Raw genomic sequence first — 16574 nt, forward strand, 5'->3', positions numbered from 1 at the left:
TCACAAAGTATGATGGTATACACATGTACCTGTTAGTCTTAAGTTGCTGGTGCATGCTCTTGTGGTGGGTGAAAAATAATGCAACTTAACTCTCATGTCAAGAAGTGCTTATTGTTCCTTTGCTTTTGTGTTTTGTCAATTGTGCATTCTCGGTGCTGCCCGAGTATTTTTTCCCTACACACTGCTACTACTTGTATTAGCTGTATTGTTCTAAATTGCAGTGTGTGTTACCCATTATTATCTTTTCTGTAGAGATTGTTCTTATTTTTTGTGTGTTTCCTATATAGTTTCTAATGATTTCATTTAATTAATGTGTTAACTAGTTGTTTGCATTTATGTTCTACAACCTGATGAATGTACTGGATACCATCAGAAATATTTGAAAGAGAGTTGCATATTACAACTTGTAACGACATGTGGTGTGAAATGTGGCATACGTTTTATAACTTGAAGAAAAAGGAGAAATGTATTTTGCATGTGCTGACTAAAAAAGGTCTAAAAATTTCCAGTAAATTGAAGGAGATGATATACAGCAATATAATTGGCCTTTTTTTTTCTTTAAAATATGAGACCCAACCAGTGTGTGTGTGTAGTAAAATATTGTGGTAAGTAGATACTTAGTTTCATCTGCATGGTTCTCAGTATTTCCTCAGCAAACAACTGTAGGAAAGAATCCAGTATTGTAATAGCTTTGCTGGAGTATGTGTGCTGATGCTGGATGGTACTTTAATGTGTATGTGTACTTTGTTTCTTGTCCCATCATCCTTCCATGCCTTTTTTAATCTTTCTTTGTGATTGTTTTCTTCCTTTGATATTAAAGCGTCATGAACACAAGTTAATTAAATTAAAGAAGGTTAACTCAGAGTCAGATTATAACATCTGTCTTCTCACTTCTGTAAAAGTATTACCATTCTAGCTTCTCAGTATCTCATCTAAGAAATCATATTCATGTAGCACAAGAAACATGTAAGCACAACATTCTGAACACACTGAGACTGAATGCTTAATATATATTTGGAGAGTTACGTTTTTTTTGTAGACATGATGCCATTACACAGTGAAAGATGTGAAGAACTGTTTCTTTGGCCAGGCACATTGTGTGGACAACTCTATCCTTTTGCCACCATACGTTCTAGATTTTAGTTCTGATGTGGGCATTGGTGTTACTTTGCAAGTATCCTATTGTGAGTTTCATCCAATACAATCATATTATTGTGATGAGGAAATTAATGCAAAATGGCATTACTTATGTGTGACTACAGTATGTATTAAAATGATTATCAGGGTTTGGAAGTTGTTGATTTTTGCATACAGGCCTGCATAGCGGCTTTTCACTGGGTGGTACTGTTCTAGGTCATCATGTCAGAGTCCCATTGCTGCTGTTCTAGACTGCTTCTTTTTCAAGTAGCTCCCTAATTGTCCTCACAATGCTGAGTCAATCACAAATATTTGAAGCTCCCGGATTGAACCTGGGACCATTTGCACCAAAGGCAAGAAAGAGACAATATGAGGTCATAGAAATACAAATATATGAACATACCTTACAAGTGTTCGTGAGCACCATTTATCGCATGGGGCACAGAGGATCTTGCAGGCTCCACGTGTAGTGGAGTTCTACCTTTCGCATGTTGATGTGTGCGACTGCTCATTGCGTCACCTAATTCTGTTCGGAGATAGGCTACAACTTTGCTTCCGGAATGCCCATAACTAATTTGCACTTCACAAACTGCAGTACACAAAATACTGTCTGTTGCACTGTTACACTGTCACATGACAAAGAAAGAGAGAGAACAAGGAGGCTCATTTCATATGCAAAGAAACTTTAACACCTCCTGGTTTCTTTTGTATTTCAAAGTGCCTGTTACAACACTCTCCAGTAAGCAAATGGCAATGACTACTTTTTTATGTGCAGTCCGTACCATCTCCACATTGTAAGAAGCCTACACTGCAAGGCTACGATGCCGGCAGTCTCAGGTTCCCAGCATGGTCATTATTTGTGAGTGTTCCTTCATCAATTCCAATATTATCACTCATTCTCATCTTTGCGATTAGCCAGTAGTGGCAGAAAAGTAAGGTAAAACAAATCAAATGAATCAATTGGGACTGTTCACCCCAAAAACAAGAACACTACCATTACAACTATTGCTCTGTCAATGTTAATTCTCCAGATGGTTAGCATTTGTGTAACAATACAGAACATGATTTATTTAAAAATGAAAATAACAGACACAGTTAGAGCTAACTCGAGTTAATATTTGTGCCAATACTTGCAACAATTTGTATTAATTGTAACAATTGAAAACTGAGCATTCCTTTTCAACTATACCATATCAATCTTACCGGTTTTGCTTAAATATTGTAAAAAATATTTGTAGCTTCGCACGAGATAACTAGAATAGCTTCCACAGTTCATTCTGGTTTATTGCATTTGAGCATCCACTGTTATTTTGAATAATACAATATTAACCAAGTGAACCATGCAATATGTATTCACAGTTTGATCATAGATACCACAAGTTCCATTCTTCCATAACTCGCAACCAGTTATCAGAAGTAGTGCGCTACTTGTAGTGTCGTTACTGTAGCTAGCTACAAAATTTGTAGCTATAGCTGTAGCGGCGCTACATTTTGAAAATAGTGAAGCTTCAAAATTCCTGTACTTGTAGCGATTTCGCTACAGCTACATTTCTTCTCAGTATTTTGAGGTAAATTTGGAATGTGGCAACAGTGTCAAAAAAAAAATATCGACAATAACCCTTACGTTTGCAGGAGGTTCATAAAAACAAAGTCTATTATATGTAAATATGGATATTCTAGATTATAAATATCTTGTTATCGCATATTACAGATATCTGCATAATTTATTTATTTAGTATCTGAATAATTCTAATATATACAGACAACTAACTGACATATATGAATATATTCCGGTTAACAACTATGTTTTTTAAGCTTCATCACTATATTGGGGAGAAACATGTCTCATTTGCGGTACCCTTGGAAAAAATACCTCGTTTGCGCCACCAGCAGAACAAATTCTTGTGGATATCCATGGTGTAAGACAGGGCAAAATGCCATTAATTGCTGTGTAAAACACAACTTGTAGTGCAAGATTGATCAATCCATTTTCCACTACAATGACAAAGCAATAATGCCAACCTTATCTGTCACGTTCACGACAATTATCATCCTTGAAATAAACAATTTTTTTTTTGTTAAAAATACTGATTTAATATCAGTCTATTTAAAAATGAAATAGTTATTCTCAAGAAAAATATGTTGATATGTAAACATAAATAATCCTACCAAATTTTATTTGTGTATGGTTATAATCATTAATTTGGGTAACATCCTAACTGCAATACTAATACAGGGTGGGCACAAAGTAGTTTTGCCCAATAAATGAAGAAATCATTGTTTTGGGGAAAGCTACTGTGCCCACCTTGTATATCAATTTGAATCGATATGCCACTTACATAGGTACGTTATTCTTAAACACTATAGTAAAATAAGTAACTGAAGTAACACTTCTATCAAAATTATCAAATGACGGGAATCATGATTAATAAATAACAATCTACTTTCCACTAAGTACAACTATCATGCTTGGGGGTTCTTTTGAATATCCACTTGGTTTTTTAAAGTTTTTCATGGAGAAGTAGCACAAAAGTAGCGAGCAGCGAACAGAAGTATCAAAGCAAGCTACTTTTTGGTAAATGTAGCTGTAGTGAAGCTACTTTTAAAATATAGTGTTCTGGTCACTGTTCGCAATAGTTGAAACAAAAGTAGCATACTGCTTCATTCTCCACGTGAACTCTATACACTGTGCATCGTACTCACTGTTTATGATGTAACTTGGTACAAATGCTGATTATTGCTCTTATTAGTGAGAATTTTGAGCTACTCAAGGTCTTGATATGGTTATTTTAAACCAGCCATTGTTGGTGTCTTTAAACAGGCAGTGAGTCACTACTCTGTAGAAAAGAGCCAAAATGGGCTAATTCTGTAGTATTCTTATAATTGAACTAGGTTGGCCTTGACTCTTAATGGCTTGATTCCACAAAAAGAAGAATAGTTTTCACTCCTTCCAAGTGTTCAGTAGTACTCTGCTTGCAAGAGATGTAGTACATTAATACCTAGTCATGCTCTACTGCATGCATGCTTGCCCCTCTGTTAGCAGATATGTAGAAGAACCATGCATGCCTCTCCCTGTTGCTCTGCTGCAGCTCCTGACCCCTCCCCCTTTGGTAGGTATCTGCAGTCAACACGAGCAGTAGACGCTCAGAATTGTCACTTTTTGTTTTTCATGTTTTAGGCTGCAACTATTGTTGATCATCTGTATGGTCCTGTACACCAACAGAAATGTAAAACGCCAGATAAAGACAGGGAAAGTGAGAGGACAGACTCTGAAGATTCTATAGGGAAAGATAGATTGAAAGAAATAAAGAAAGAACCCGAGGAAGTTAATGTGGAGGTACGTTCGGGTGTTGGTGTTGTTGAGGAAGTGTAACGCAAGTAATACCGGGTGGTCTTCTCTACTCTGTGCCCTCTGGAGCCCGTTCGAAGCAACAGATTGTGGTACGGAGGTTATGGAGATTGTGGGAGAGTGATGCTGATGAAAAGAAACTAGTTGAAATTTTTACCACCAGGTGGAAATGTGGCGCGCTGAGGTAACAAGAACCAGAAGTCGGGCATGCAAGACACTGAGTTACGGCATGCTGTCTTCATGAAATACCCTTTGGAAACGTAAGGCAGAATGATCAGTGGTTGCACGAAACATTCCCAGGATGATGTTCACTGTGCCTCAGATTTCAGCACCACATTTCCACCTGGTGGTGAAAATTTGAACTTTTTTTTATAAGTCAGCTTTCGCTTCCCCATGGTCTCCATAGCCCCTATACCAAGTTTCACCGCAATCCAATGCTTGGAACGGTCTCCAGAGGGCTTTGAGTAGGTGAAGTTTAATTATGTCCACCTGGTACAAGAGTGGATGTAGAGGGAAGAAAAGAGGGTATTATTAAAAGTTTGTATACTCACTTTAAGGCATGATGTTAGAATGGGATTGCTTGGTGCAGGTGGTGAGTAGGTAATGGGAAACTAAGCTTAACTGGCCCCCAGTTCTGTTATTGGGTCAGAGGACTCCTCTATTTCATGGTTACGTTAAAGTTATACCATTCTGATCTTGAAATATTAGTTCTGTTGCAATTTGCCTCGATCTTCACCAATTGGACATGAATGGCTAACGAATGTTGCATTTTGGGTGATCCAATTGCAGAGAAAAATCTTGAAATGCACATTTCAGCACCAAATCAGCCAGTTTCATTACAATATTTAAAATAATATATGCCAGGTTTAGATGGAGAATAACATTAGGTGCAAGAATATTGGTGGTATATTAATACTTCAAGGTCACGCTGGTATCACTTTACTCTACATAAGAAAATCTTACTTTCAGTATGGGTGACAATCCCCTACAAACTGTTATGGTGTCAAAATTTTGTGTGTTGTGTTCTTCAGCTGAATCTGTCACTGAAGTGTAATGTATGTGTTATTACATGTTTTGCTTCCATTGTTAAACTGGGCATTTCATTTAGAGGTTTTGCCACTCCTGACAATGGTGATAGTAAAATTTCCAAAACATGTCCCGTTTCACTGGAGATTCAATACATGGAATAATAGCTACATTTTAATTTAATTAACAAAATCTGTCTTTGTCCTGTATTTTTGTTTTGTCTGTTCTTAAGGAAAATGTTTGTCTCTACTGTAAAATTGTTCACTTTATTTTATTTTACAAGTGGAACTGTATCTGTATGTGTAGTATATGCACATCTGTGCACTTACTCTCAAAGTAAGATTTTTTTTTATCAGAACAAATAATTCTAATGCTGCAAAAGTGTTGGCTATAAAATTTAATTAAAATTAATATAACTTTTTTCAGGAAAAGGAAACAGTACTGACTGGGCATATTAAACAAGAGAATATTAAGCAAGAAGATGTAGCTCGTGTTCCAGAAAAAAGAAGTAGAAAACACACTGGTGATAACAGTTCTGAACAGCCTCCATCCAAGGCGTGGAAAGGTTTAAAATATAAACGTTGGTCTCCATTTGTTATTCAAACTGCTAGGAAGTACAAGAAGCCCACAGACAAAGAAATGACTGAGGTGAATAACTGTTTTTTTTAATGTATTTTTTTTTATTTTGTAAATTTAGTGTGGATAAAAATTGTGATGTTATTATTTTGGAGGTGCTCTTTGGCGTAGGGATGTGACTACCCCCATCGCCCAGTAGCTTATTCACTGCAGTTAGTCAGCCAGGGATTTGTAGAGCTGTCCTGTCATGGCTCTATGAGCATTCTGCAATTGGCAGAAGTGGGGTATGGTTGGTGGACTACTATGTGGTCCTCCCAGCTAGATCCGAGGGATCCGTTGACCAATGACAGGTGCGGTCCTCCATTCGTATTGCGGGTTTGGCGTAGAGCTGACAACTCTGCACTGTAAACAATATATGTCAAGAAACAGCAACATACACCATGGAAGTGATCTTGCCCACGATAGGGGCACATGGAAGGCATGTGTTGCTGCAGCCATAAACCTTCAGGTTTAAGAAGGCTAGAGAGTTGGTTAGTTAGTGATTATTATGTATGATTCCCACACATTCTTAATCTCGGGACATTTTGGAGGTGATGTGATCAGCACCATGCTCTGGCCACCTTTACCCCCCATGGTTGCCCCCAGGTACCCATTGATTTGAGGCTGGGTGAGCCCCAGAAAAATTCCAACCTTGGATCAACATTACCTGAATAAGTAAAATGTCAATGATTGAAAGGTTATGTTATAGCAAAGTGATGCAAAAGAGGTCCTAATTATGAAGCACCATAGCAGCATGCTCAATAAGATAATATAGTAAACCACTATTATAACTTACATATAAAGTAATGTAAAGTGAAGTAAAGAATTTAATGATTCCAAAGCACTGACAATTCATTTTCTGAATTGATTCTGATTCTGACTTCAATATACATGATTATTTAACAGAAACAATACCATTTTCAGCAAGGCAAAAGTAAAACTACATTTAAAATTTCTGTTTTGCAGTAGCTTAGAAAAATATTTCACATCACACGAAAAGCTCTGTACTCATTTTATTTAGCTCAGCTTACTTGGAACCTGTTAAGACCATGCTGGACCTTCGGCAAAGTCATTTTTGAAAATTCCTCTCCTTTCAAAAATCACTGATATTTAAGGTTCTGAAAAAATGTAGGATTGCTTCTTGAGCATTCAAGTGGTCCTGCTTATCCAGATATTTGCAATCTATTTTCCGTTACATATACCTGGACAACAGCTAAACCGAATAATATGAAGATTCACTTCAGTGTTCTAGAACAAAGGGCTGCATAGTTTCCCTTTTACCTACCCACTGCCCGCTTGCTCGCGAGGACAGGTATACCTGCTCGCCTGCCCACGGCAACGAGTCGACTTGCGTCTTTACCCGGGTTCTTGGTTTTCAAGGCGCTCTGCGCTTACAAGGTAACTGGGCATTTAACAAGACCCGGGCGCCTGCAAAACCTGCTGGAAGGAAACAGCCCTCCGGCAGCATGTCGCTCCAGGTGTTTCATCACCACGTGGACGGCTGCAGCCAGTGTTGCCTACTTACGTAGCTCCTAAATCCTACGAGGTCCTAGGAGGAGCTCTCTGCTTTAAGGAGAATTTACAGTATATTCTTAGTGATTTCAGTTCATTGTAAGCAGTTTTTATCTTATTGCCAGGAAATGCACGCAATATTACAGCTTCATTTATTTAAATGAATGATCGAGCAAACAAAAATCTCCTCACTGAAAACTAATTGTTTTTTATTGCATGGTGCCTTAACCAGGCACGCAGTGGCGCAACCAGAGGGGGGGGGGGGACAGGGGGCATTGCTCACAACCTTGGACGGAAATTAAGTCTAGCGGAGGGGTCAGGGTGGGGGTCAAACATTAAAGCACAAGAAAAAACAGGCTAGCAGAATTAAAGAGTAGCAGGGCTAAAGGGTACTCAAGATGGAATTAAATTTCATATTTTTCTTGCATTTTCCTTCCAGACGGCCAAGGGCACCTGCAGAGGGGGAATGGAGGGGTAATTGCAACCCCTTGATTTCAAATTTTATGAAAGTAGAAATATATTATAAAATATTATACAGTCTCATCAAGTTCAATGCCGTAGCAAAGGGGTAGCGGGAGACGGTCCTGAGCGCCGAACGATCTAAGTGAGAAAAGTTTTAAAACAGAATGCTATGGCGGCCCGTGATATTATTTGCTATTAATGTTGGTTTGTTACGAGTTGGATGAATTGATTATGTAATACGTCGCTCCATGTGAAAAGAAAATATTGTAGATGGAAATTTTACATGCCATATGTATGTACATTCGGAATGCATTTATCATGCACTTTCTTTCTTTCAAAAACAGTTTGTGTGCTTGTTTTCCATTATTAACTAACAATCCTCTGTTTCAACACAAATGCGTGAGTTCCGACTTCTACCCCCTTTTTGCATGATTTATGAAGATAATAATGCCTTTCATGCTACTTTATTACTATTATTGTGATTGTTGTTGTTGGCACGTTTATCCAAGTACTTGCCCCCCCCCACCCCACCCCAAACGAGGGTAACGGCAATGCCCCTGGCTGGCTACGACCCTGGTGTTCGCAGTAGAAGAGTGTGTTGTTCGACTCGCGACCTCAGCGTCGAACGTGACATGTTTCAGTCCTGCCGTATATCACTATATATACGTATATTGGTTGTTTACGACATATACTTATGGATCCTGTGCCACGGAAAACCTATTTCAATGTGTGTGTGTGTGGGGGGGGGGGGGTAGCAACAATCGTCGTAAATCTCATTTCATTGGTGATGTGGCTTACGAAGCTTTGAGTTCCCTTTTTTAAGTAGTGAAAATCTATTGCAGTTGGCAACACTGCAGAACGGTGTGGGTCCGGTGCAGTTTCTACTCGAAGTAACTACGTCATGCAGAGGGAGGGGCCTGCAGTTGATGGAAAGAACGAACTGAGACCTACTAGGTATCGTAAGACTGCGGGTACCCGGCGGGTCTACAATGCCTGCCAGGAACGATCTGGGCAGGTGGCCAGGCAAGCTGCTCAAGCGAGGGTGTTGCGCAGGTTGCATGGTATTTTAGGAGCGATGTCTCGCGAACGGGTCTGCTCCAGGTCTTGTGCAGGCCTCTGTTCTAGAAGGAATTCTATCCAGAATTTTTAATATGACAGTTATTTTGAAAGGAGTTGAATTTTCTAAAAAGACTTCGCTGCCGTAGGCAAAAGGGTCAAAATGGGCTTAATTCACTTAATTCAAAGATTCGTTACCTTCATCAATGCCTTCGTGAAGTTTTTTTTAACAGGTATGTTAAAGTAGTGATGCGGATAAACTGCATCATGAAGCTTTTCATATATTTATGAGAATAAACCATTTTTAAATCCACATTTGTTAGTTTTTCTTACAGGACAACACTCCACTGTATTAAAATTTTACAATTTTACCAATTCAGATTTTGATATACAATTTTGCAACCAACATTCTTACATTAGAAATCAGCTTTGTCACATTGCTATGAGACAGTATCGAGTGATGTACATAATAGTTAGAGGCACATATTTTTGGTAAATAAAAAAAAGCAAAATTTTGGAACAAAACCAGTCAATTTCGGGTTCAAAAGCAGTAAATAAAATAAAATTTTGCTGTTAAAGCGGTAAAAAGTGGTATATAAAATTACATTTTGGTTTTAAAAATGTGAATATAATCCTAAATTTGATGTAAAAATTACATTTACTACACAAAATAAACATATCCCTTCTAATAGCACATTTATGTCATTACCAGAATATTACATTTGTTCCTGTATAAAGGGGTCCATTTTTGCTTCTCAAATATTTACAGCAGAATTAATCAATTGTCCGTGAATTGCATAACTCAAAATGTCGTGTTTAAGAGTCTATTTCACATTATTTCATGACAAAACAGAGTAGAAAATGCACCTCACACCTTTCAGAAACATGAAAAATTAACATTATAATGTGTTATTTCACATTTCGTGTGCTCGTCCAAAACGAAATATGCATGCCTCTAATAATAGTGTATATTATTATACCTTAGTACCAGTCTTTTCCTGAAAAGAACTGCACTAATATACATGTGGTTTTGTTACTAATATTTATTCTTTCCTCCTGATAGACATTGTTCCGTATGGGGATCACCGTGACACCTGCCAAAATCCCTGATGATACTCGAAAATGTATGTTCTGTCATCAAATAGGAGATGGCGTAGCAGATGGAACTGCCAGGTTGGTTTTAAGTTTTATGGGTGTTTGTAGTTAACCCTTCTGATACAGACTTTGCCTTAATAACAACTTGTAAGTTCTTTGTTAGTGCACCAACAGTAAGTGCTGTAAAATGTAGTTCGGGAAGTCAGTTACATGTGATTCATCTGTTGGCTTTGACTTGTATATTTAGATATTAGCAAGAAAGAGAGTTATGCCAGATTCACATAGTAAAATGTATAATTCAGATGAAATTTTAGGAAAGTACCAAGTCTCTATCTACAGCAGTTCTGTTGAATTGTACTTTCAATGAGTTGATATGTTACAGAATTTGAATTGGTACGGGTATTTTTTTATCATTGTAATGTAACTCATTTTGCAACTTTTTGCTTTCATTACAGGCTGTTGAACTTCGATGTTGACAAGTGGGTTCATTTAAATTGTGCCCTGTGGTCAGATGAGGTGTATGAAACTGTAAACGGTGCTCTGATGAATTTGGAGAATGCTTTGCAACAAAGCTTGGTCCTGAATTGCGTATTGTGCCATCAAGTAGGAGCCACAGTTCGATGCTTTAAAGTTCGTTGCAGCAATGTATATCATCTTAGTTGTGCTGTGAAAGATAGATGCGTTTTCTACAAGAATAAGGTTAGTGTTTTTTTCTTGTGTAAAATTACATTTTGCACTGTACTCGTAGTATGGAGTACCACAATAAATTGTAGATGAAAATCACAAGGGTGGAATCTGAAATAATAAGGATGACCATGATGTCCTATGTTCATCATATCATCCCATCCCCATCTTCGCAAATTAGCCAAAAAGTGGCACAAATGGCGAAGTAAAATAAAGTAAATCAATCCAGCATCATGTTCTAAGTTTTTTGTGGAGCTAATGTGGAAAAACTTAAAATGCAGTAAAACAGGAAAATTTTATAACATTTGGCTATATTAGGATCATCAAGATTCAATGTATAATACAGGAAAATGTAAACACAAGGAGAAATTTTATAACATTTTGCTAGGTTGGGACCATGAAGATTGAATGTATAATACAGTAGAACCTCAATTATACCTTTTTCAAGGGGCCAAGCTGAAAAAACTTAAATTGCAGGAAAATGTAAAATCGAGGACAATTTTATAACATTTAGCTATGTTGGGACCATCAAGAATGAATGTAAAATGCAGGGAAAATTTAAAATCTGGGAACATAAAATTAGGGTTCCGCTGTATAACTTTATTGAGTTACAGTTGTTGAACTTTGTAATAAAAAGTCAACATTAAGAGGCAAGAAGGTGAACTTGGTTCCCTGTCACACAGCGCCATTACTCTACCAACTGAGCCACCATATGAGCCCTGATTTGCTACTCAAATGTGTGGAAGTGTCTCTTGTCAGTGTTTTCTGCTGTTGCCGAAACCAATAAGGTAATGCACAACTCCACACTGGAAGATATTAGGCATCGTCGATGGCATCATTGTTTCAAAAGTTAACAGGTCTTGTCGTGTTATCACAGACACACACAATTCCATCACGGGTAAACTAGGGTTGGTTTGGTACCTTGGTTGCCAGGGACCCAAGCTCAAGTCCTGCTCGACATGAACTCTAGTGGACAGCCACAAAACAAAATAAGGTTAACAAAAAGGTCATAGAAAAGGATTTGTTCAAGGTTCAGAAAGAGTTTTACTCCTAGGAAGTAGTTCTTCAAGTGTGCTCACCAAGAGTTCCTTAATCCTTCCCATGATAAAAAGAATGTGATGAACATTGGACGTACTACTACGTCAAACTACATGTGAAAAAACTTTGTAAGTGTAAGGAGAAAAATTGCACTCCTTGTATTGAGCCAATTTTTTTTCTACAAATAGATTATTTCTTTGAACTATTGGTTTTATTATGAAAGAATACTAGGAAAAATAGTGTTAGCTAAAACCAGCACTTCTCAGAAAAGGAAAACTTGACTGTAAACACAGTTTTGTGCGGAATTGTATAAACTCTGGCAGATGAGGAAATCTTTGGTGAAAATGAGCTTGAGGTCTGAAAAATTTGAGAACAACCATTGTACGGCAAAGAAAAAATTGTGTGGTGACCTATTTTCCATCACTGTCATTTCAGTAGCAGTAGAACATAATCTGCCATTTGTATCTCTTGAATGCTAGCCTCTGTGGTGGAGTGGCCATCATAACATGCTACAAAGCCAGAGGTCCCAGGTTCAAACCTTGGTTAAGACAGGGTTGCATCGTTGTTTGACCCATCATGCATTCTCATCATTATGAAGGCAGAAAAGCAACGTAAAATAACAAAAATATAGAAATTATCTCTTGATGAAGATATCAGTTTATCAATATGTTACGTAAGCAAGCAAAGCGTACTCTCCCAATATGTACCACTGGCTGACCATTTTAAATTTCCTTCATTGTTCTACCCTCCCTAATACTGTTGATATTTAGCATAATTTTTGTGCATCTGTATCTCTAAACATGAAGATGTTTGTAGCTGTAGTTCAAATATTGTTTCAAAACCAGTTGGTGTGTTTTAAAAAGATAATGGGTCAGGAATAAATGCAAAACTATCTGCAACCATATATTTCTACAGATACTTCCCTTTCAGACCACATATTGTGTGCAACATGTGCCTAAAAATGATAAGGATAATGAACTTACCACCTTGGCTGTGTTTCGACGAGTCTATGTAAACAGGGACGAGAATCGTCAGGTAGCAACTGTCATGCACCAGGCTGACCAGAGGAATCTCATGCGTGTTGGAAGTTTGATTTTTCTCAGCGTGGGCCAGCTGCTGCCTCACCAGCTGCAGGCATTCCACACTTCTCAGTATATTTACCCTATTGGGTACAAAATAGTAAGTATGTTTAGCAACGTAATATTTTGATTACTGGGTGTGTGCATGTGTGCTGAATCAATAATATTCATAAACTCTGTGGACGATAGAATGAAGTATTGAACATTGTGAAATATGTAAAGATTATGTCCTGTATTACAGAAGTTTCTAGTGCCAAAAAATTAAGGAGTAGAATATATTAAAATAGTGAGTACACCGAGATGAGTAGTTGCCACCTTTATTTAAAGAATTTAAACTTAAAATTTTAGAACTTGATAGTGGAATGTGCCATCTTGTTATGTCGCCACTTTGTTTTAGCTTAAGTAACCATATGCATAAGTTGGCAACAAAGGAATGTTCCTAACAGAAGTACATATTTGTTCATATTTGTTCATAGGAGTTCTCAAAGTGCCGTTTGTTAGTTTAATTTGTAAGTAAGGAATTCAGTAAAGGCACCTCTGTGCATGAAGGCATATGGGGTGATGTGGAGGCAGAGCTTCACATATTCTTGATCTCGACCATAGTTAGGATGATGTTATGAGCATCATGCTCGGCTGGTGGGCCTTAGAGCTGTGCGGGAATTGGGAAATGACGAAAAAATCCTGGTCCAGATCACCTGCCCTGGGATTCAAACCTGGGTCTTCTGCATGGTAGCCAGATGATCAATCAACTGTGTTACCGCAGCCCCCTTCTTATTTGTACATATTCATATATATTTGAAAATTTTGGCTGTATGTATTTTCTGAAATCACAATAGTCAATATCTCCATGTTAAAAATTCTAATTAGATAATAACATTCTATTTATAGGTCCGTTTCTACTGGAGTATGAGGAGGCCGAACAAACGTTGCCGTTATATCTGTTCTATACACGAAGTTGACGCCCATCCGGAATTCAGGATTGTGGTACAGGAACACACATTTGAAGATCTGGAGTTGCGCGATGCTAGTGCTCGAGGTGTTTGGCTGAAAATCTTGGAGGAAGTAGCAAAAATTCGCAAGGAAACAGGCGGCGTTCAATTATTCCCTCAGTTTGTGACGGGAGAGGACTTGTTTGGATTAACGGAGCCTGCAGTTGTTCGTGTTTTGGAAAGTTTACCTGGTATAGACTCGTTATCAGACTACCGTTACAAGTATGGGAGGAATCCATTGTTGGAACTTCCTCTGGCAGTTAATCCAACTGGATGTGCGAGGTCGGAGCCCAAACTAAGGACTCACTTCAAGAGGCCGCACACACAGCGTACAGGCTCATACTCTCGCCCCGTGTTCGTTCCTGCTGCTACAATCGGCGAAGCAACTGGTCCCTACTGCAAGCAGTTTGTCCACTCAAAGAGTTCACAGTACAAAAAGATGAAGATGGAATGGCGTAATAATGTCTTCCTGGCAAGGTTAGTGCTCATTTCTCTTGCTTTGTGTGTTAAACACTAACTGCCAGGTCGAATTTTGCATTTTTGTGTGGGAGGTCACAGCTATTTTGATGGTGTGTGTACTTATTAGGCACACATTTGTTTTCAAAGGAGCTGTGTATAAGAACTATAATTGTTCAAGTTGTGTATCAATCTGATACACATGGCCTGTGACAGGAGACACTGACAGTGTTAAATAGGTTGGAACTCTCTATATTTTTTTTACACGTATTGTATATTTATTGTTACCTGAAGCAATTAATTTGTATTATTGTAATATCTTGACAAATTGCTTAAGTTAAGAATGATTGAATTTAAAAAGTACACAATTGATTTTTTTTTTTTTCTTATTTTGATAGGTCAAAAATCCAGGGTCTGGGCTTGTATGCAGCTCGTGATATCGAGCGACATACGATGGTGATAGAATACATAGGAGAACTGATTCGCACTGAACTGGCTGAGCTCAGGGAAAAGCAGTATGAAGCCAGGGTGAGTTTTAAGATAAAAATCCAATTATTTTTTTTTGTCACAAACTGTCATACTCCTTATGCTGGAAAACACATTACAATTTGCTACATATTTATAAACAACACATTGATTATTTTTTTAAACAGGTAATGGTTTGCAAACTTATCATTTGCATATCAGACCCAATGGAGTTGAAAGAAAAAAACCCACTGCATTGTAGATTACATAGCTTGTTGCATCATTTCTAAGAATTCTTTATTGTTGACAAAAAATGTAATTTCACAGTTGCCAGGTCTTCTGATTTTAGATTCACAAAAATAATTTGAATTATCCAAAATTCGAATTAACAAAAACATACATTATTAAAAAAATCAATAAAGCAAAACTACTGTTCTACAGTATAAACAAAATAATGAATATGCAGTAGACTTTACCATGAAAGTTTCCGTATTTTGTGCATGGTCCTACAGTGCAAGCTAAAAATAATGTCCCTCACAATAGTAATGAAGCTACGAGTTTCTTCTGCCTTGTAAACTCTAGCTCTCCATAATTTTTTCTTTATTTTAAATGTAGGTTGATGTGTTCGGCAGTATCTCATATCTTTTTGGCGATGTCCCTTTCCTTCCTCACATCTCTTATAACTTTTACTTCTCTAGTGTTAAGCTAGTATACGGGCCATGCTTCAACATTGCAAAGAACTGACTACTGAGAATAGATAGGAAGACTTTCACAAATCACTAGCCAGTGGGGGTTCAAGGATGAACACCTGCATACCAACAAACAAACTTTCTCTTCCGTAAGGTTGTCTCTGGATAGCTGCCTTCAAATTACGTATGAATTTTAAACATTGGTTTGAATAGAAATTTCAAGGGGAATAAACTTCTGTTCGAATTGCCAAATAATTCAAATTACCCAAGTTCAAATTAAAAAAAGTCTGCCAGTTTGTTACTCAAATTTAAAATTATGATTGTGAAGTTTCCACGCCAATGTGTGATAAATATTTCTGGAAGTGTGTGTAATATTTCAGGAATTAACAAAAAAATTGTTGATGCTTCCAGAAACCCCGTGATCAGTAACTTAAGGCTCTCCTCATGTATAACATATGATAGTTCATGATCATGCCATCCCAAGTTTCGTTACAGTCATATTTTCTTCACTTTTTTTAGAATCGAGGAATCTACATGTTTCGCTTAGATGAAGAACGGGTTGTAGATGCAACACTGTCTGGTGGCTTGGCTCGTTACATCAACCATTCTTGTAATCCGAACTGTGTTGCTGAAATTGTTGAGGTAGAAAGAGATCTGAGAATCATAATTTTTGCCAAAAGGCGCATTTCAAGAGGTGAAGAGGTAAGTTACTGGCTAAATTTTGTTATTTAATTATGTAAAAAAAAGTAATTTTTAAGTTGAAACATGTAGCTGTTACACTGGCTTACCTTGTGTGTGTGGTGGGGGGGGGGGGGGGAAAGAGGTGTTTTAAAAAGTGAATGACCACACAACAGATTGAAGCTGAATGCCGCACACTCTGCTGTTAATGTTGTTTTTATGGTTCCTCCTCTCACAACTAATA

The 16574-nt window shown here is 37.6% G+C and overlaps 1 protein-coding gene across 14 annotated transcripts in view; it reads left to right on the forward strand.

Moving 5' to 3' along the window:
* The window catches only part of LOC145978331 (histone-lysine N-methyltransferase 2C-like), a 184919-nt gene that overhangs the window by 167017 nt on the left and 1328 nt on the right, over positions 1 to 16574 (forward strand). For 13 of the 14 annotated variants that reach the window (XM_083110895.1, XM_083110906.1, XM_083110899.1 and 10 more), the window contains 8 exons: positions 4316 to 4474; positions 5939 to 6160; positions 10221 to 10330; positions 10708 to 10951; positions 12905 to 13153; positions 13942 to 14519; positions 14897 to 15026; positions 16172 to 16354. In XM_083110895.1, coding sequence (XP_082967021.1) covers positions 4316 to 4474; positions 5939 to 6160; positions 10221 to 10330; positions 10708 to 10951; positions 12905 to 13153; positions 13942 to 14519; positions 14897 to 15026; positions 16172 to 16354 — 1875 coding nt within the window. The remainder of the gene's footprint in view (positions 1 to 4315; positions 4475 to 5938; positions 6161 to 10220; positions 10331 to 10707; positions 10952 to 12904; positions 13154 to 13941; positions 14520 to 14896; positions 15027 to 16171; positions 16355 to 16574) is intronic. The other variant, XM_083110904.1, reaches the window with a different exon arrangement.

The sequence above is a fragment of the Lepisma saccharinum genome, chromosome 24 (assembly GCF_977018435.1).
Source record: "Lepisma saccharinum chromosome 24, izLepSacc3.1, whole genome shotgun sequence".
Taxonomy (NCBI): Eukaryota; Metazoa; Arthropoda; class Insecta; order Zygentoma; family Lepismatidae; genus Lepisma; species Lepisma saccharinum.